The sequence below is a fragment of the Salmo salar genome, chromosome ssa23 (assembly GCF_905237065.1).
Source record: "Salmo salar chromosome ssa23, Ssal_v3.1, whole genome shotgun sequence".
In the NCBI taxonomy this organism is placed as follows: Eukaryota; Metazoa; Chordata; class Actinopteri; order Salmoniformes; family Salmonidae; genus Salmo; species Salmo salar.
In genome coordinates this window covers 1,267,698-1,289,874 of record NC_059464.1, presented here as the reverse complement: position 1 = coordinate 1,289,874, position 22,177 = coordinate 1,267,698, and the positions used below count along the sequence as shown (strand labels likewise).

General features: G+C 42.1%; 1 protein-coding gene across 3 annotated transcripts in view; it reads right to left on the bottom strand.

The window, feature by feature from the left end:
• LOC106583888 (seizure protein 6 homolog) overlaps positions 1-22,177 on the bottom strand; it is a 136,078-nt gene that overhangs the window by 69,871 nt on the left and 44,030 nt on the right. For all 3 annotated transcript variants that reach the window (XM_014168513.2, XM_014168512.2, XM_014168514.2), the window contains 3 exons: positions 6,242-6,434; positions 5,581-5,766; positions 5,131-5,314 (listed from right to left, as the gene is read on the bottom strand). In XM_014168513.2, the coding sequence (XP_014023988.1) occupies positions 5,131-5,314; positions 5,581-5,766; positions 6,242-6,434 (563 nt within the window). The remainder of the gene's footprint in view (positions 1-5,130; positions 5,315-5,580; positions 5,767-6,241; positions 6,435-22,177) is intronic.

Below are 22,177 nucleotides of genomic sequence, written 5' to 3'. Positions count from 1 at the left end.
TTGTGTCCCTGAACAAAGGGGGAGTCAAAATCAAAAGTAACAGTCAGTATCTGATGTGGCCACCAGTTGCATTAAGTACTGCAGTGCATCTCCTCCTCATGGACTGCACCAGATTTGCCAGTTCTTGCTGTGAGATGTTACCCCACCCCACCCATTTCTGGGGAGAATGGCCCTAGCCCTCACCCTCCGATCCAACAGGTCCCAGACGTACTCAATGGGATTGAGATCTGGGCTCTTCGCTGGCCATGGCAGAACACTGACATTCCTGTCTTGCAGGAAATCATGCACAGAACGAGCCGTATGGCTGGTGGCATTGTCATGCTGGAGGGTCATGTCAGGATGAGCCTGCAGGAAGGGTACCACATGAGGGAGGAGGATGTCTTCCCTGTAACGCACAGTGTTGAGATTGCCTGCAATGACAACAAGCTCAATCCAATGATGCTGTGACACACCGCCCCAGAACATGACGGACTCTCCACCTCCAAATCGATCCCGCTCCAGAGTACAGGCCTCGGTGTAACGCTCATTCCTTTGACGATAAACGCAAATTCGACCATCACCCCTGGTGAGACAAAACCGCGACTCGTCAGTGAAGAGCACTTTTTGCCAGTCCTGTCTGGTCCAGCAACGGTGGGTTTGTGTCCATAGGCGACGTTGTTGCTGGTGATGTCTGGTGAGGACCTGCCTTACAACAGGCCTACAAGCCCTCAGTCCAGCCTCTCTCAGCCTATTGCGGACAGTCTGAGCACTGATGGAGGGATTGTGCATTCCTGGTGTAACTCGGGCAGTTGTTGTTGCCATCCTGTACCTGTACCGCAGGTGTGATGTTCGGATGTACCGATCCTGTGCACGTGTTGTTGCACGTGGTCTGCCACTGCAAGGACGATCAGCTGTCCGTCCTGTCTCCCTGTAGCGCTGTCTTAGACGTCGCACAGTACGGACATTGCAATTTATTGCCCTGGCCACATCTGCAGTCCTCATGCCTCGTTGCACCATGCCTAAGGCACGTTCACGCAGATGAGCAGGGACCCTGGGTATCTTTCTTTTGGGTTTTTTCAGAGTCAAGAGAAAGGCCTCTTTAGTGTCCTAAGTTTTCATAACTGTGACCTTAATTGCCTACCGTCTGTAAGCTGTTAGTGTCTTAACGACCATTCCACAGGTGCATGTTCATTAATTGTTTATGGTTCATTGAACAAGCATGGGAAACCGTGTTTAAACCCTTTACAATGAAGATCTCTGAAGTTATTTGGATTTTTACAAATTATCTTTGAAAGACAGGGTCCTGAAAAAGGGCAGTTTCTTTTTTTGCTGAGTTTATAAGGAATGTATATGGTGGGGTCAATGAGTAAAGCCAGTGTGTCTATGTATGCGGATGACTCAACACCATACACGTCAGCTACCACAGCGATTGAAATAATTGCAACAGTTAGTTTCAGAATGCGTGGCAAGGAATAAGTTAGATAAAAATACACCTTATGGAACAGCAGGAACTGTGAAGCAACACAAACATAGGCACAGACACATGCATACAAACACACAATAACATAGGCACTATACACACACACGTATATGTGGATTTTGTGTTGCCTTGGCAGCAGCTAATGGGGATCCATAATAAATACAAATACAAATGGAGGGTGGATAAGAACTAGCGGTCTGGAAAGTTACTGAGTGAGGGAAAAGGCAATCACTTGGTTTTGGTCACTGATATGGTTGGATAGCTGTGGATTAGTGAGGAATGTGGGCCGAGGTCAGATGAAGTGAGAAGGAACAGTTTTATTACACATCACTTAACCTGATATGGTTAGGGGGCAGTATTTTCACGGCCGGATGAAAAAACATACCCGATTTAAACTGCATATTATTAGTAGATTTGGATAGAAAACACTCTGAAGTTTCTAAAACTGTTTGAATGGTGTCTGTGAGTATAACAGAAGTCATATGGCAGGCAAAAACCTGAGAAAGTCAACCAGGAAGTGTAGGATCTGAGAAATGTAGTCCTTCTTTCTAGTCCCTTTCGAAACTAAAGTATCTGTGCTGTTACGTTGCACTTTCTAAGGCTTCCATTGGCTGTCTAAAGCCTTCAGAAAGTGGATTGAGCCTTCTCCTGTCTCTGGGCAGAGTATAGGAGCTCAGTTACTGAGTGGTCTGCCTGAGGACAAAGAGATTGATTATGCGCGTTCCCGCGAGCACGCTGTTTTTTATTTTTCTCCTTGAATGAATACACTATTGTCCGGTTGGAATATTATCGCAATTTTACGTAAAAAATCCCATAAAAATTGATTTTAAACAGCGTTTGACATGCTTCTAAGTACGGTAATGGAACATTTTGACTTTTTGTGTCTTGAATTGCGCTCGCGCGTTACCCTTTGGATAGTGACCTGAACGCACGAACAAAACGGAGGTATTTGGACATAACTATGGATTATTTCGAACAAAAACAACATTTCTTGTGGAAGTAGCAGTCCTGGGAGTGCATTCTGATGAAGATCAGCAAAGGTAATACAATATTTCTAATACTAATTCTGAGTTTAGGTTGCCCCGAACTTGGCGGGTGTCTGAATAGCTCGCCGTGATGGCGAGCTATGTACTCAGAATATTGAAAAATGTGCTTTCGCCAAAAAGCTATTTTAAACTCTGACACAGCGATTGCATAAAGGAGTTCTGTATCTATAATTCTTAAAATAATTGTTATGTATTTTGTCAACATTTATGATGAGTATTTTTGTAAATTCACCGGAAGTTTTTGGTGGGAATACATTTTCTGAACATCACGCGCCAATGTAAAAAGCTGTTTTTGGATATAAATATGAACTTGAATGAACAAAACATACATGTATTGTATAACATAATGTCCTAGGAGTGTCATCTGATGAAGATCATCAAAGGTTAGTGCTTCGTTTAGCTGTGTTTTGGGTTTTATTGACATATATGCGTGCTTGGAAAATTGCTGTGTGGTTATTTTGGTCCATGTACTCTCCTAACATAATCTAATGTTTTGCTTTCGCTGTAAAGCCTTTTTGAAATCGGACAACGTGGTTGGATTCAGGAGAGGTTTATCTTTCAAATGGTGTAAAATAGTCGTATGTTTGAGAAAACTGAATTGTGGTATTTTAGTTGTTTTTGTATTTCGCACCATGCGATCCCATTGGCTGTTGGCTAAGAAGTTAACTTCCCTCCTAGCAACAGATATGTATTGGCTGTCTTAATGTGGAAGGAGGAGACTGTGCTGGTGGAAAAATGTCTTTGTCTTTTCAGCTGTTTGACCCATTGGGTGAATGAACTTGATTTGAGCTTTGACTAGTTGTCTGTTAGGTTATGACAAACTAACACTAGTGTCCAAAACACAGCGAAGGCAGGTCACCAGCAAAAACACAGTAAAGGCTGGTCACCAGAAAAACCAGCAACTATACTGGACCAGCCTATGATGGTCTATGCTGAACTCACGATACAATGCAGCCAAATTATTGTTGTACTTATGCAACTTCACTTTTTCAAAGTCCATGAGAAGTAAGAAACTTTATACAGTGTTTGTTTACAATTAGATAGAAGTAAAAACAAGGTTATATTTTGGGTACTGATGGGGTAAGACAGTTGAACTAAGCTCATGAGCATTTATAAGTTCTATTCTTTAAGGATCACAGGGTATATATCATTAATTTAAAAGTAAAGTAAAACAAAGGATGTAGCAATTGCAGATTGCACCTTTTAACATCTTAACCTCTATGGGCTTGCGTCCCACCTACTCAACAGCCAGTGGAATCCCGTGGCGCGATATTCAAATACCTTAGAAATGCTATTACTTCAATTTCTCTAAAATATGACTATTTTACACCATTTTAAAGACAAGACTCTCGTTAATCTAACCACACTGTCCGATTTCAAAAAGGCTTTACAACGAAAGTAAAACATTAGATTATGTCAGCAGAGTACCCAGCCAGAAATAATCAGACACCCATTTTTCAAGCTAGCATATAATGTCACAAAAACCAAAACCACAGCTAAATGCAGCACTAACCTTTGATGATCTTCATCAGATGACACTCCTAGGACATTATGTTATACAATACATGCATGTTTTGTTCAATCAAGTTCATATTTATATCAAAAACCAGCTTTTTACATTAGCATGTGACTATCATGTGACTAGCATTCCCACCGAACACTTCCGGTGAATTTACTAAATTACTCACGATAAACGTTCACAAAAAACATAACAATTATTTTAAGAATTATAGATACAGAACTCCTTTATGCAATCGCTATGTCCGATTTTAAAATAGCTTTTCGGTGAAAGCATATTTTGCAATATTCTGAGTAGATAGCCCTATTTTGACACCCACCAAGTTTGGCACTCACCAAACTCAGATTTACTATAAGAAAAATTGGATTACCTTTGCTGTTCTTCATCAGAATGCACTCCCAGGACTTTTACTTCAATAACAAATGTTGGTTTGGTTCCAAATAATCCATAGTTATATCCAAATAGCGGCGTTTTGTTCGTGCGTTCAAGACACTATCCGAAGGGTAAAGAAGGGTGACGCGTCCGGCACGTTTCGTGACAAAAAAATTCGAAATATTCCGTTACCGTACTTCGAAGCATGTCAACGCTGTTTACAATCAATTTTTATGCAATTTTTCCGACCGGGAGTCGTTGTTTTCGTTCAAAGAGAGAGAAAGTAAACATGGTGGATTCTCGTGCACGAGCGCCCCAGTCTCATTGTTCTCAGATCGACCACTATCCAAATGCGCTACTGTTTTTCAGCCATGGCCTGCAAAGTCATCATTCAATGTTCTGGCGCCTTCTGAGAGCCTATGGGAGCGTTAGAAAATGTCACGTTATGCCAGAGATCCCCTGTTTTGGATAGAGATGATCAAGAAGACCAAGAAATAGTCAGAGAGAGCGCTTCCTGTTTGGAATCTTCTCAGGTTTTGGCCTGGCAAATGAGTTCTGTTATACTCACAGACACCATTCAAACAGTTTTAGAAACTTTAGGGTGTTTCCTATCCAAATCAAACAATTATATGCATATTCTAGTTACTGGGCAGGAGTAGTAACCAGATTAAATCGGGTACGTTTTTTATCCGGCCGTGCAAATACTGCCCCCTATCCCCAACAGGTTAACTTACTTATCATTGTCCTCGTCCAGCGCAACCCTCTCAAAGTGGAGGTGAAGCCTGTGTCCCTCCTTGGCCTCCAGTAGCCAATGGCAGCTCAGATTATTGCTGTTGCTATGGTTACTCGTAGATGGAGGAGGCGGCGAGAAGATTCTACCCACGGTCGCATTTCGGATCCACCCTCCACATGACACAGCTAACAGTTGGGAAGAACAATCAAGAGTCATCAGTTATATACTGGCGTTGGGGCCAGCCACAGAAACATCAGCACTTCCCTCAACTGTGTGAGATGTGGGGCCTTCCATGGACAAACAATTTCCAATGAGCTCACAGTACCCATACTGGCCACAACAAAGCTGCATTGTCCGTTTCAGGAAACACATTTTCTGTGCAGGCCAGACAATTGTTGTATCCTATTGACATGGTCAAAGATTCTACAGTCAGAAGATAGCGAACACTAACCCACACACTGAGGTTCAGGAGAGCTCCAATGGGGTTGAGTCATGTTCAAGCAGTTGGCTACCTCGTGGCCCCTGACCTGGAAGCCAGGGTCACAGTGGAAGTGGGCCTGGCCTCCGGGGTGGATGTCCGTTACTGTCACACCCCCTCCCTCAGGAGAAAGAGGGAACAAGCAGGAGAGGAGGAAGGCTGTTGCATGTAGGACAGATTAAGGGAGTGAGAAAGATGGAGGAAAGAGAGAGTGCTACAGATCAATTGTACAAAACAAGGCAGGATGACATGTGAACAAACCATCACACTCAAAGCGCTCACTGGGGTGGAATACCTTTTATTTTATAAAAAGATATATATTTAACTAGACAAGTCAGCTAAGAACAAATTCTTATTTACAATAACGGCCTACCCTGGCCAAACCTGGACGATGCTGGGGCAATTGTGCGCCTCCTTATGGGACTCTTAATCACGGCCGGATGTGATACACCTTGATAATGTATTCATGCGAAATTTGAGTAGTTGTTTCATTTTTTGTTGTTGTATTAAACTAAAATAATCACCTCAAGTTTGATGTGCTTCCCCTCCTTGTTGTGGGCAACACCCTTATAAAACCATTGTATTGACTCAAACATGTTTTCTTGAAAAAGAAAAGACGCCACTCTGAATTTACCTTGATAGTGTAGGCTGAACACACCATGATCAGTCTGCCGGAGACTGCGGTAGTAAATCTGCACCTGATTGGTTGAGCTTCGAATCACCTGACCCTCACGCATCAGGGTCTCATTGGCTAAGAGTTCTGGTCCCGTCCCTCCATAGCCAAGGATAGTCAGGGACTCGTCCTTGGATAGGTTCACTTTCTTCACCTGGGGAGAGGGGAGATGGTGGACATCTAGTGATTCATTAAGGAATCATTGAGGAGTAAAAATGCCTAACACTGGTTAGTAACCAACATGTTTACATTATTCTAAACTGGTTCTACACAATGTCGAATGGATTTCACATGATGTATACTGCAACTGTTTGCTTGCAGAGGACTACAGGGGCGAAATGGGTACTCTTAGCAAACAGGTAGCTGGGGAATCCACACCCACCTACTTTTTCTTTCTCTTCTACCCCAATAGCCGGACACCGCTCTAGCCTGGTGGAAGTGTCTGCTCCCCACAGTCGACTGGCTGGTACTCTGCAGCAATCCCTCTCAGAAGGGGTCTCCCCCTTCCCTGGAGAATGGAGTTGGTGGGATGCTCCTGGATGACTTGGTGGATGTTCCTGTTCTCAATCCTACCAACCAGCCATGGAGATATAACACTTGCCGTGGAAATTGAAAGCAGTGTCCTCTGGCAACGGGGGCCTCCTTGGAGATGTTAAGCCCGGACCGGACACAGACTAGAAACAGCTTCGCCGCCCTGGATCTAGAGGTTCCGGCACCTTCTTCCCTGGGGGCTTCCAATTCGAGATCGGATCCAGAGGTACCTGCGCCTCTGTTGTCTGTTCCGTTTTCCTCTCCGGTGGCTTCTACCTCGGGTTCAGATCCACCGTGAGGCTGTCTGAGACGCCAGCCCATTCATCATCCACAATGGATACTACAGCTGGCTCCGACCCATCGGGCCCTTCGGTCCTCGAGGGTTTGCGAAATCAGTTGAGGCGAAAGAACGGATGTTCCTCCTCAGCCATTGCACCAGCTGTCGTCATTGCCAGTTTCACAGTAAAAAAAAAACTCTGTGCTATCCTGGAGTATGAGTACAGGACATTACAAGGCTGCTTTCGACCGTTCTACGACAGTTGCCGGGAGCTGACGCTGTCGTAGTCCATGTGGGGTCAAACAACATTAGGAGGGCTAGCTTGGAAATTCTCAAAATGGATTTTAAAGAACTGATTCTAGCAAGTGTGAAAGATTCAGCAGAATACTGGCATATGCCAATGGTGGAGGTGTTGCTGTTTATATTCAGAATCAAATTCCTGTAAAGCTTAGAGAGGATCTCGGCTTGACCGTTTGAGCAGACACATGCACATTTCTGGCCTGCTGGAGGTCATTTTGCAGGGCTCTGGCATTGCTCCTCCTGCTCCTCCTTGCACAAAGTCGGAGGTAGCGGTCCTGCTGCTGGGTTGTTGCCCTCCTACGGCCTCCTCCACATCTCCTGATGTACTGGCCTGTCTCCTGGTAGCGCCTCCATGCTCTGGACACTACGCTGACAGACACAGCAAACCTTCTTGCCACAGCTCACATTGATGTGCCATCCTGGATGAGCTGCACTACCTGAGCCACTTGTGTGGGTTGTAGACTCCGTCTCATGCTACCACTAGAGTGAAAGCACCGCCAGCATTCAAAAGTGACCAAAACATCAGCCAGGAAGCATAGGAACTGAGAAGTAGTCTGTGGTCACCACCTGCAGAACCACTCCTTTATTGGGGGTGTCTTGTTAATTGCCTATAATTTCCACCTGTTGTCTATTCCATTTGCACAACAGCATGTGAAATGTATTGTCAATCAGTGTTGCTTCCTAAGTGGACAGTTTGATTTCACAGAAGTGTGATTGACTTGGAGTTACATTGTGTTGTTTAAGTGTTCCCTTTATTTTTTTGAGCAGTGTATAAAGACATTATGGGAAAAAGGCAAACTCAGCTCCATCATTCATTCATCACAACAGCCACTGATATTGTCATTTACTTTAACAATTTTTTAATTGGCAAGATTCGTAAACTTAGGCATGGCATGCCAGCAACAAATGCTGACAAGTATAACTGATCAAATTAGAAAAGACAAGCCTTGTAATTTTGAATTCTCTTAAGTTAGTGTGGAAGAGGTGAAAAAATGATTGTTGTCTATCAACAGTGACCAGCCACTGAGGTCTGACAACTTGGATGGAAAATGACTTAGGATAACAGTGGATGATATTGCCACTCATATTTGCCATATCTTAAATCTAAGCCGACTAGAAAGTGCGTTCCCTTAGGCCTGGAGGGAAGCAAAAGTAATTCCGCTACCCAAGAATAGTAAAGCCCGCTTTAATGGCTCAAATAGCTGACCAATCAGCCTGTAACCCTTAGTACAGTTTTGGAAAAAAAAATTTTTTTTACCAAATACAATGCTATTTTACTGTAAAAAAATTGACAACAAACTTTCAGCACGCTCATAGGGAAGGACATTCAACAAGCACAGCACTTACACAAATGGCTGATAATAGGCTGAGAGAAACTGATGATAAAAAGAATGTGGGAGCTGTTTTGTTAGACTGCAGTGCGGCTTTTGAGATTATCGATCATAGTCTGTTGATGGAAAAACTCATGTGTTATGGCTTTACACCCCCTGCTATCAAATCAAATCAAATTTTATTGGTCACATACACATATTTAGCAAATGTTATTGCGGGTGTGGCGAAATGCTTGTGTAGTAGTATCTAACAGTACAGTAGCATCTAAAAACGAGTCACAACAATACACACATCTAAAAGTAAAATCATCTAATTAAGAAATATATAAATATTAGATCATGCAATGTTGGAGTGGCATTGACTAAAATACAGTAGAATAGAATACAGTATATACATATGACATGAGTCTTGCAGTATGTAAACATTATTAAAGTGACTAGTGTTGCATTATTAAAGTGGCCAGTGATTACAAGTCTATGTATATAGGGGACCAGCCTCTAAGGTGCAGGGTTGCTTAACCGGGTGGAAGCCGGCTAGTGATGGCTAATTAACAGTCTGATGGCCTTAAGATAGAAGCTGTTTTTTATTCTTGGTCCTAGCTTTAATGCACCTGTACTGACCTTGCCTTCTGGATGATAGAGGGGTGAACAGGCCGTGGCTCAGGTGGTTGATGTCCTTGATGATCTTTTTGGCCTTCCTGTCACTTCAGGTGCTGTTTGTTTTGTTGACGTTGAGTGAGAGGTTATTTTCCTGGCACCACTCTCCCAGGAACCTCACCTCCTCCCTGTAGACTCTCTCGTCATTGTTGGCAATCAGGCCTACTACTGTTGTGTCGTCTGCAAACTTGATGATGGAGTTGGAGGCGTGTCATGGATGAACAGGGAGTACAGGAAAGTGCTGAGCATGCGCCCTTGTGGGGCAACTGTGTTGAGGATAAACGAAGTGGAGGTGTTGTTTCCTACCATCACCACCTGGGGGCGGTCCGTCAAGAAGTCCAGGAGCCAGTTGTACAGCGCGGTGTTCAGACCCAGGGCTCCGAGCTTAATGATGAGCTTGGAGGGTACAATGATGTTGAATGCTGAGCTATAGTCAATGAATAGCATTCTTACAAAGGTTTTCCTCTTGCCCAGATGGGATGGGGCAGCGGCTGTGGATTTATTGGGCCGGAAAGCAAATTGAAGTTGGTCTAGGGTATCAGGTAAGGTAGAGGTGATATGATCCTTAACTAGCCTCTCAAAGCACTTCATGATGACAGAAGTGAGTGCTACGGGGCAATAGTCATTTAGCTCAGTTACCCTTGCTTTCTTGGATACAGGAACAATGGTGGACATATTGAAGCAAGTGGGGACAGCAGACTGGGATAGGGAGAGATTGAATATGTCCATAAATACTCCAGCCAGCTGGTCTGCGCGTGCTCTTAAGATGTGGCTAGGGATGCCGTCTGGGCCGGCAGCCTTGCGAGGGTTAACATGTTTAACCTGTTAGGGCTAGGGGGCAGCATTTGCACGTCTGGATAAAAAAAATGTACCCGATTTAATCTGGTTACTATTCCTACCCAGTAACTAGAATATGCATATACTTATTATATATGGATAGAAAACACTCTAAAGTTTCTAAAACTGTTTGAATGGTGTCTGTGAGTATAACAGAACTCATTTGGCAGGCAAAACCCTGAGACATTTTCTGACAGGAAGTGGATACCTGATGTGTTGTATTACCTTTTAAACCTATCCCATTGAAAAACACAGGGGCTGAGGAATATTTTGGCACTTCCTATTGCTTCCACTAGATGTCACCAGCCTTTACAAAGTGTTTTGAGTCTTCTGGAGGGAGATCTGACCGAACAAGAGCCATGGAACGATGATGTCCCATTAGACACCTGGCGCGCGAGTTCATGTTGGGTACCCTCGTTCCAATACGTTATAAAAGAGTATGCATTCGTCCACCTTGAATATTATTCATGTTCTGGTTAAAAAAGGCCCTAATGATTTATGCTATACAACGTTTGACATGTTTGAACGAACGTAAATATATTTTTTCCCCTCGTTCATGACGAGAAGTCCGGCTGGCTTAGATCATGTGCTAACAAGACGGAGATTTTTGGACATAAATGATGAGCTTTTTTGAACAAAACTACATTCGTTATGGACCTGTGATACCTGGAAGTGACATCTGATGAAGAGAATCAAAGGTAATGGATTATTTACATAGTATTTTCGATTTTAGATCTCCCCAACATGACGTCTAGTCTGTATCGCAACGCGTATTTTTCTGGGCGCAGTGCTCAGATTATTGCAAAGTGTGATTTCCCAGTAAGGTTATTTTTAAATCTGGCAAGTTGATTGCGTTCAAGAGATGTAAATCTATAATTCTTTAAATGACAATATAATATTTTACCAATGTTTTCTAATTTTAATTATTTAATTTGTGACGCTGACTTGACTGCCGGTTATTGGAGGGAAACGATTTCCTCAACATCAATGCCATAGTAAAACGCTGTTTTTGGATATAAATATGAACTTGATAGAACTAAAAATGCATGCATTGTCTAACATAATGTCCTAGGAGTGTCATCTGATGGAGATTGTAAAAGGTTAGTGCATCATTTTAGCTGGTTTTATGGTTTTGGTGACCCTGTCTTTGACTTGACAAAACATTACACACAACTCTTGTAAATGTACTGTCCTAACATACTCTAAATTTATGCTTTCGCCGTAAAACCTTTTTGAAATCGTAAAACGTGGTTAGATTAAGGAGATGTTTATCTTTCAAAGGGTGTAAAATAGTTGTATGTTTGAAAAATTTGAATTTTGACATTTATTTGGATTCAAATTTGCCGCTCTTGAAATGCACCTGCTGTTGATGGAGTGCACCACGGGTGGCACGCTAGCGTCCCACCTAGCCCATAGAGGTTAAATGTCTTACTCACATCAGCCACGGAGAAGGAGAGCCACAGTCCTTGGTAGCGGCCCACGTTGGTGGCACTGTGTTATCCTCAAAGCGGGCGAAGAAGGTGTTTAGCTTGTCCGGGAGAAAGACGTCGGGTCTGCGATGTGGCTGGTTTTCCTTTTGTAGTCCGTGATTGGCTGTAGATCCTGCCACATATGTCTCATGTCTGTGCCGTTGAATTGCGACTCCGCTTTGTCTCTGTACTGACGTTTTGCCTGTTTGATTGCCTTACGGAGGGAATAACTACACTGTATGTATTCAGCCATATTGCCAGTCACCTTGCCATGGTTAAATGCGGTGGTTCGCGCTTTCCGTTTTGCGTGAATGCTGCCATCTATACACAGTTTCTGGTTTGGTTAGGTTTTAATAGTCACAGTGGGTAGAACATCTAAACACTTCCTGATGAACTCACTCACCGTATCCGTGTATTTGTCGATGTTATTCTCAGAGGCTACCCATAACATATCCCAGTTCGCGTGATCAAAACAATCTTGAAGTATGGATTCCGATTGGTCAGACCAGCTTTGACTAGACCCTATCATGGAAACTTCCTGTTTGAGTTACTGCCTATAGGAAGGGGGTAGCAAAATGGAGTCGTGATCAGATTTGCCGAAGGGAGGGTGGTGGAGGGGCTAGTAGGCATTTCGAAAAGTTGAGTAGCAGTGGTCCAATGTTTTACCAGCGTACTACAGTCAATGTGTTGGTAGAACTTCGGTTGTGTTTTCCTCAAATTTGCTTTGTTAACCTCACTAGGGTAGGGGGCACTATTTTCACCTCCGGATGAAAAGCGTGCCCAAAGTAAACTGCCTGCTACTCAGGCCCAGAAGCTAGGATATGCATATAATTGGTAGATTTGGATAGAAAACACTCTAAAGTTTCCAAACCTGTTAAAATAATGTCTGTGAGTATAACATAACTGATATGGCAGGCGAAAACCTGAGAAAAATCCATTGAGGAAGTGGGATTTATTTTATTTTTGTAGTATTTTATTGAATGCCATTACAGTATCCATTGACTTAGGACTCAAATTGCACTTCCTATGGCTTCCACTAGATGTCAACAGTCTTTAGAAATTGTTTAAAGCTTGTATTCTGAAAAATGAGTAAGACCAGTCTAAATGAGTGGACACTGCAGTGTCATGTGCACAACCGAGAGCACACCTTTCTTGTTGTCCTTTTACATTTGTTTACCTTTATTTAACTTTATTTAACTAGGCAAGTCAGTTAACCTGTTATGGATAGGGGGCAGTATTTTCACGGCCGGATAAAAAACGTACCCGATTTAATCTGATTATTACTCCTGCCCAGAAACTAGAATATGCATATACTTATTATATATGGATAGAAAACACTCTAAAGTTTCTAAAACTGTTTGAATGGTGTCTGTGAGTATAACAGAACTCATTTGGCAGGCAAAACCCTGAGACATTTTCTGACAGGAAGTGGATACCTGATGTGTTGTATTACCTTTTAAACCTATCCCATTGAAAAACACAGGGGCTGAGGAATATTTTGGCACTTCCTATTGCTTCCACTAGATGTCACCAGCCTTTACAAAGTGTTTTGAGTCTTCTGGAGGGAGATCTGACCGAACAAGAGCCATGGAACGATGATGTCCCATTAGACACCTGGCGCGCGAGTTCATGTTGGGTACCCTCGTTCCAATACGTTATAAAAGAGTATGCATTCGTCCACCTTGAATATTATTCATGTTCTGGTTAAAAAGGCCCTAATGATTTATGCTATACAACGTTTGACATGTTTGAACGAACGTAAATATATTTTTTCCCCTCGTTCATGACGAGAAGTCCGGCTGGCTTAGATCATGTGCTAACAAGACGGAGATTTTTGGACATAAATGATGAGCTTTTTTGAACAAAACTACATTCGTTATGGACCTGTGATACCTGGAAGTGACATCTGATGAAGAGAATCAAAGGTAATGGATTATTTACATAGTATTTTCGATTTTAGATCTCCCCAACATGACGTCTAGTCTGTATCGCAACGCGTATTTTTCTGGGCGCAGTGCTCAGATTATTGCAAAGTGTGATTTCCCAGTAAGGTTATTTTTAAATCTGGCAAGTTGATTGCGTTCAAGAGATGTAAATCTATAATTCTTTAAATGACAATATAATATTTTACCAATGTTTTCTAATTTTAATTATTTAATTTGTGACGCTGACTTGACTGCCGGTTATTGGAGGGAAACGATTTCCTCAACATCAATGCCATAGTAAAACGCTGTTTTTGGATATAAATATGAACTTGATAGAACTAAAAATGCATGCATTGTCTAACATAATGTCCTAGGAGTGTCATCTGATGGAGATTGTAAAAGGTTAGTGCATCATTTTAGCTGGTTTTATGGTTTTGGTGACCCTGTCTTTGACTTGACAAAACATTACACACAACTCTTGTAAATGTACTGTCCTAACATACTCTAAATTTATGCTTTCGCCGTAAAACCTTTTTGAAATCGTAAAACGTGGTTAGATTAAGGAGATGTTTATCTTTCAAAGGGTGTAAAATAGTTGTATGTTTGAAAAATTTGAATTTTGACATTTATTTGGATTCAAATTTGCCGCTCTTGAAATGCACCTGCTGTTGATGGAGTGCACCACGGGTGGCACGCTAGCGTCCCACCTAGCCCATAGAGGTTAAATGTCTTACTCACATCAGCCACGGAGAAGGAGAGCCACAGTCCTTGGTAGCGGCCCACGTTGGTGGCACTGTGTTATCCTCAAAGCGGGCGAAGAAGGTGTTTAGCTTGTCCGGGAGAAAGACGTCGGGTCTGCGATGTGGCTGGTTTTCCTTTTGTAGTCCGTGATTGGCTGTAGATCCTGCCACATATGTCTCATGTCTGTGCCGTTGAATTGCGACTCCGCTTTGTCTCTGTACTGACGTTTTGCCTGTTTGATTGCCTTACGGAGGGAATAACTACACTGTATGTATTCAGCCATATTGCCAGTCACCTTGCCATGGTTAAATGCGGTGGTTCGCGCTTTCCGTTTTGCGTGAATGCTGCCATCTATACACAGTTTCTGGTTTGGTTAGGTTTTAATAGTCACAGTGGGTAGAACATCTAAACACTTCCTGATGAACTCACTCACCGTATCCGTGTATTTGTCGATGTTATTCTCAGAGGCTACCCATAACATATCCCAGTTCGCGTGATCAAAACAATCTTGAAGTATGGATTCCGATTGGTCAGACCAGCTTTGACTAGACCCTATCATGGAAACTTCCTGTTTGAGTTACTGCCTATAGGAAGGGGGTAGCAAAATGGAGTCGTGATCAGATTTGCCGAAGGGAGGGTGGTGGAGGGGCTAGTAGGCATTTCGAAAAGTTGAGTAGCAGTGGTCCAATGTTTTACCAGCGTACTACAGTCAATGTGTTGGTAGAACTTCGGTTGTGTTTTCCTCAAATTTGCTTTGTTAACCTCACTAGGGTAGGGGGCACTATTTTCACCTCCGGATGAAAAGCGTGCCCAAAGTAAACTGCCTGCTACTCAGGCCCAGAAGCTAGGATATGCATATAATTGGTAGATTTGGATAGAAAACACTCTAAAGTTTCCAAACCTGTTAAAATAATGTCTGTGAGTATAACATAACTGATATGGCAGGCGAAAACCTGAGAAAAATCCATTGAGGAAGTGGGATTTATTTTATTTTTGTAGTATTTTATTGAATGCCATTACAGTATCCATTGACTTAGGACTCAAATTGCACTTCCTATGGCTTCCACTAGATGTCAACAGTCTTTAGAAATTGTTTAAAGCTTGTATTCTGAAAAATGAGTAAGACCAGTCTAAATGAGTGGACACTGCAGTGTCATGTGCACAACCGAGAGCACACCTTTCTTGTTGTCCTTTTACATTTGTTTACCTTTATTTAACTTTATTTAACTAGGCAAGTCAGTTAACCTGTTATGGATAGGGGGCAGTATTTTCACGGCCGGATAAAAAACGTACCCGATTTAATCTGATTATTACTCCTGCCCAGAAACTAGAATATGCATATAATTATTAGCTTTGGATAGAAAACACTCCAAATTTTCTAAAACTGTTTGAATGGTGTCTGTGAGTATAACAGAACTCATTTGGCAGGCCAAAACCTGAGAAGATTCCATGCAGGAAGTGCCCTGTCTGACAATTTCTTGGCCTTCTTGATTATCTCTATCCATTACAGGGGATCTCTGCTGTCACGTGACACTTCCTACGGCTCCCATGGGCTCTCAGAAGGCGGCAAAAAGCTGAATGGTGGCTTTGCACGCTCTGGCTGAAAAAAAGTTGCGCGTTTGGATAGTGGCCGGTAACAGTACTGTGAGACTCAGGCGCGTGCACGAGTGGACTCCATGTTTTATCTTTGAACGAAAACCACCGCTCCCGGTTGGAATATTATCGCTTTTTTACGAGAAAAATGGCATAAAAATTTATTTTAAACAGCGGTTGACATGCTTCGAAGTACGGTAATGCAATATTTCAAAAAACATTGTCACGAAATGCGTCATGCGCGTGACCCTTATTTACACTTCGGATAGTGTCTTGAACGCACGAACGAAACGCCGCTATTTGGATATAACTATGGATTATTTTGAACCAAACCAACATTTGTTATTGAAGTAGCAGTCCTGGGAGTGCATTCTGATGAAGAACACCAAAGGTAATCAAACTTTTCTAATAGTAAATCTGACTTTGGTGAAGGCTAAACTTGCTGGGTGTCTAAATAGCTAGCCCGTGATGCCGGGCTATGTACTCAGAATATTGCAAAATGTGCTTTCACCGAAAAGCTATTTTAAAATCGGACACCTCGATTGCACAAAGGAGTTCTGTATCTATAATTCTTTAAATAATTGTTATGTTTTTTGTGAACGTTTATCGTGAGTCATTTAGTAAATTCACCGGAAGTGTTCGGTGGGAATGCTAGTTCTGAACGTCACATGCTAATGTAAAAAGCTGTTTTTTGATATAAATATGAACTTGATTGAACAAAACATGCATGTATTGTATAACATAATGTCCTAGGGTTGTCATCTGATGAAGATCATCAAAGGTTAGTGCTGCATTTAGCTGTGGTTTTGTTTTTTGTGACATTATATGCTAGCTTGAAAAATGGGTGTCTGATTATTTCTGGCTGAGTACTCTCCTGACATAATCTAATGTTTTGCTTTCGTTGTAAAGCCTTTTTGAAATCGGACAGTGTGGTTAGATAAAGGAGAGTCTTGTCTTTAAAATGCTGTGAAATAGTCATATGTTTGAAAAATTGACTCGCGCCACGCCTATCATTGGATATTGGAGCAGGTGTTCCGCTAGTGGAACGTCTAGATGTAAGAGGTTAATTATAAGAACAAACTCTTTTTTCAATGACAGCCTAGGAACAGTGGGTTAACTGCCTTGTTCAGGGGCAGAACAACAGATTTGTACCTTGTCAGCTCAGGGATTTGAACTTGCAACCTTTCAGTTACTAGTCCAACACTAACCACTAGGCTACGCTGCCACCCCGTAGCTATTGTACGGTTTAAATGCTATTGATTATTATAACTAAAAACAACATGAGGATTGATTATAAACATCGTTTGACATGTTTCTACGATCTTTACTGAAACATTTCGGATTTTTCATCTGTCTGTTGTGACTGCCTTTGAGCCTGTGAATTACTGAACAAAACGCGCGAACAAAACTGAGGTTTTTGGATATAAAGAGGGATTTTATCGAACAAAAATAACATTTATTGAGTAAATTGGAGTCTTGTGAGCGCAACCATATGAAGATCATCAAAGGTAATTAATACATTTTATCACTATTTCTGACTTGTGTAACTCCTCTACTTGGCTGGTAACTGTTTGTAATGATTTGGCTGCTGGGCGCTTCTCTGATAATCGCATGGTATGCTTTTTGAAATCTGACACCATGGTTGAATTAACAAGAAGTTAATCTTTAAACCGATGTATAACACTTATATGTTTTATGAATTTTTATAATGAGTATTTCTGTTTTTGAATTTGGCGCTCTGCAATTTCACTGGATGTTGGCCAGGTGGGACGGTAGCGTCCCACACCCCCTAGAGAGGTTAAAATCCCTAGCTACAATAAATGTGGCCTCACGATATGTGGTTTCCAGTTTGCATAAAGTTCAGTGTAGTTCCTTAACCTGTCTGGGAACCTGGGACGCTTGCGTCCCACCCAAGTCAACAGCCAGTGGAATCGCGTCGCGCGAAATACAAATACCTCATAAATGCTATAACTTCAATTTCTCAAACATATGACTATTTTACACCATTTTACAGATACACCTCTCCTGAATCGAACCACGTTGTCCGATTTCAAAAAGACTTTACAGCAAAAGCAAAACATTAGATTATGTTAGGAGAGTACCCAGCCAAAAATAATCACACTGCCATTTTCAAAGCAACTAGCATGCATCATAAATACCCAAAACACAGCTAAATGCAGCACTAACCTTTGACAGTCTTCATCAGATGACACTCCTAGGACATCATGTTACACAATACATGCATTTTTTGTTTGATAAAGTTCATATTTATATATAAAAACAGCATTTTACATCGGCGCGTGACGTTCAGAAAATATTTTCCCTCAAATGCTTCCGGTGAATCAGCGCTACAATTTACAAAATTACTATTCGAAAACATTGTTAAAATTTTATATTGTCATTCAAAGAATTATAGATTAACATCTCGTGAATGCAACCGCATTGCCAGATTTAAAAATAACGTTACTGGGAAATCACACTTTGCAATAAACGAGGTCCTATGCTCAGAAAAATAGGCTAGGTGATACAGGTTAGCGCCATCTTGGAACCATCTAAAATCAAATATACTATTGTAAATATTCCCTTACCTTTGATTATCTTCATCAAAAGGCACTTCCAGGAATCCCAGGTCCACAACAAATGTAGTTTTGTTCGAAAAAGTTAATAATTTATGTCCCAATAACTCCTTCTTGTTAGCGCGTTCCGAAGGCTACTCATAATGTATGAGGCGCGCTGGACTTGTCGTCACGAATGTGCAAAAAAAATACACTGCTCAAATAAATAAAGGGAACACTTAAACAACACAATGTCACTCCAAGTCAATCACACTTCTGTGAAATCAAACTGTCCACTTAGGAAGCAACACTGATTGACAATAAATGTCACATGCTGTTGTGCAAATGGAATAGACAACAGGTGGAAATTATAGGCAATTAGCAAGACACCCCCAATAAAGGAGTGGTTCTGCAGGTGGTGACCACAGACTACTTCTCAGTTCCTATTCTTCCTGGCTGATGTTTTGGTCACTTTTGAATGCTGGCGGTGCTTTCACTCTAGTGGTAGCATGTGACGGAGTCTACAACCCACACAAGTGGATCAGGTAGTGCAGCTCATCCAGGATGGCACATCAATGTGAGCTGTGGCAAGAAGGTTTGCTGTGTCTGTCAGCGTAGTGTCCAGAGCATGGAGGCACTACCAGGAGACAGGCCAGTACATCAGGAGATGTGGAGGAGGCCGTAGGAGGGCAACAACCCAGCAGCAGGACCGCTACCTCCGCCTTTGTGCAAGGAGGAGCAGGAGGAGCAATGCCAGAGCCCTGCAAAATGACCTCCAGCAGGCCACAAATGTGCATGTGTCTGCTCAAACGGTCAGAAACAGACTCCATGAGGGTGGTATGAGGGCCCAACGTCCACAGATGGGGGTTGTGCTTACAGCCCAACACCGTGCAGGACGTTTGGCATTTGCCAGAGAACACCAAGATTGGCAAATTCGCCACTGGCGCCCTGTGCTCTTCACAGATGAAAGCAGGTTCACACTGAGCACATTACATTTACATTTACATTTTAGTCATTTAGCAGACGCTCTTATCCAGAGCGACTTACAGTAATGAATGCATACATTTCATACATTTTTGTTTTTCTGTGCTGGCCCCCCGTGGGAATCGAACCCACAACCCTGGCATTGCAAACACCATGCTCTACCTACTGAGCTACATGGAAGGCCCCTGTAGCACATGTGACAGACGTGACAGAGTCTGGAGACGCCATGGGGAACGTTCTGCTGCCTGCAACATCCTCCAGCATGACCGGTTTGGCGGTGGGTCCGTCATGGTGTGGGGTGGTATTTCTTTGGAGGGCCGCACAGCCCTCAGGAGACCATCCGCCACCTCATCAGGAGCATGCCCAGGCGTTGTAGGGAGGTCATACAGGCACGTGGAGGCTACACACACTACTGAGCCTCATTTTGACTTGTTTTAAGGACATTACATCAAAGTTGGATCAGCCTGTAGTGTGGTTTTCCACTTTAATTTTGAGTGTGACTCCAAATCCAGACCTCCATGGGTTGATAAATTGGATTTCCATTGATTACTTTTGTTTGATTTTGTTGTCAGCACATTCAACTATGTAAAGAAAAAAGTATTTAATAAGACTATTTCTTTCATTCAGATCTAGGATGTGTTGTTTAAGTGTTCCCTTTTTTTTTTGAGCAGTATATATTTACGTTCGTTCAAACATGTCAAATGTTGTATAACATAAATCTTTAGGGCCTTTTTCAATCAGAGCTTCAATAATATTCAAGGCGGACGATTGCATTGTCTTACTAAACGTTTCGGAACAAAAGGGTACCCACGGGCGTCCGCATTATAGTAGTAATGGCCCTCCCTCTTTGACCAACTTTCCAAGCCTCTCTTTTGGTCAGTTTCTACCATAGAAGACTCAAACCCCTTTGTAAAGACTGTTGACATCTAGTGGAAGCCTTAGGAAGTGCTAAATGAATCCTAACTCACGGTGTGTTTCATAGGCAAAGTATTGATGTGGATTCCACAAATCAGATTTCCACTTCCTGCATGGAAAGAAATTGTCAGACAGGCCACTTCCTGCATGGAATCTTCTCAGGTTTTGGCCTGCCATATGAGTTCTGTTATACTCACAGACACCATTCAAACAGTTTTAGAAACTTTAGAGTGTTTTCTATCCAAAGCTAATAATTATATGCATATTCTAGTTACTGGGCATGAGTAGTAACCAGATTAAATCGGGTACGTTTTTTATCCGGCCGTGCAAATACTGCCCCCTAGCCCTAACAAGTTGGGCCGTCGTGCTATCGGCTTGAGGGGGAATATGCACGGCTGTGACTATAACCAAAGATAATTATCTTGGGAGGTAATACGGTCGGCATTTGATTGTGAGGTATTCTAGGTCGGGTGAACAAAAGGACTTGAGTTGCTGTATGTTATCACAATCACACCATGAGTGGTTAATCATGAAACATACACCCCGCCTTTCTTCTTCCGGAGAGTTCTTTATTTCTGTCTGCACGATGTACTGAAAAACCAGATGGCTGAACGGATGGGGACAGTATATCCCAAGAGAGATATGTTTCCAGGAAACAGAGTATGTTACAATCCCTGATGTCTCTCTGGAAGGAGATCCATGCCCTGAGCTCGTCTACTAACCTCTCACATTTAGATGTTCCGCTAGCGGAACACCGCTCCAATATTCAATGATAGGGCATGGCGCGAATTACAAAGTCCTCAAAAATCCAAAAAACTTCAATTTTTCAAACATATGACTATTTTACACTGTTTTAAAGACAAGACTCTCCTTTATCTAACCACATTGTCCGATTTCAAAAAGGCTTTACAACGAAAGCAAAACATTAGATTATGTCAGGAGAGTACCCAGCCAGAAATAATCACACACCCATTTTTCAAGCTAGCATATAATGTCACAAAAACCAAAACCACAGCTAAATGCAGCACTAACCTTTGATGATCTTCATCAGATGACACTCCTAGGACATTATGTTATACAATACATGCATGTTTTGTTCAATCAAGTTCATATTTATATCAAAAACCAGCTTTTTACATTAGCATGTGACGTTCAGAACTAGCATACCCACCGAAAACTTCCGGTGAATTTACTAAATTACTCACGATAAATGTTCACAAATAACATAACAATTATTTTAAGAATTATAGATACAGAACTCCTTTATGCAATCGCTATGTCCGATTTTAAAATAGCTTTTCGGTGAAAGCATATTTTGCAATATTCTGAGTAGATAGCCCTATTTTGACACCCACCAAGTTTGGCACTCACCAAACTCAGATTTACTATAAGAAAAATTGGATTACCTTTGCTGTTCTTCGTCAGAATGCACTCCCAGGACTTCTAGTTTACACCCAATGTTGTTTTGGTTCCAAATAATCCATAGTTATATCCAAATTGCGGCGTTTTGTTCTTGCGTTCAAGACACTATCCGAACGGTGACGTGCCGGAGCGTATCGTGACAAAAAATGTCAAAATATTCCATTACCGTACTTTGAAGCATGTCAAACGCTGTTTAAAATCTATTTTTATGCGATTTTTCTCGTAAAATAGCGATAATATTCCGACCGGGAGACGTCGTTTTCGGTCAAAGACTGAAAATGTAAACTGGACTCTTCATGTGCACGCGTGCGCCCGTTTCATTGTTCTCAGATCGACCGCTATCCAAATGCTCTACTGTTT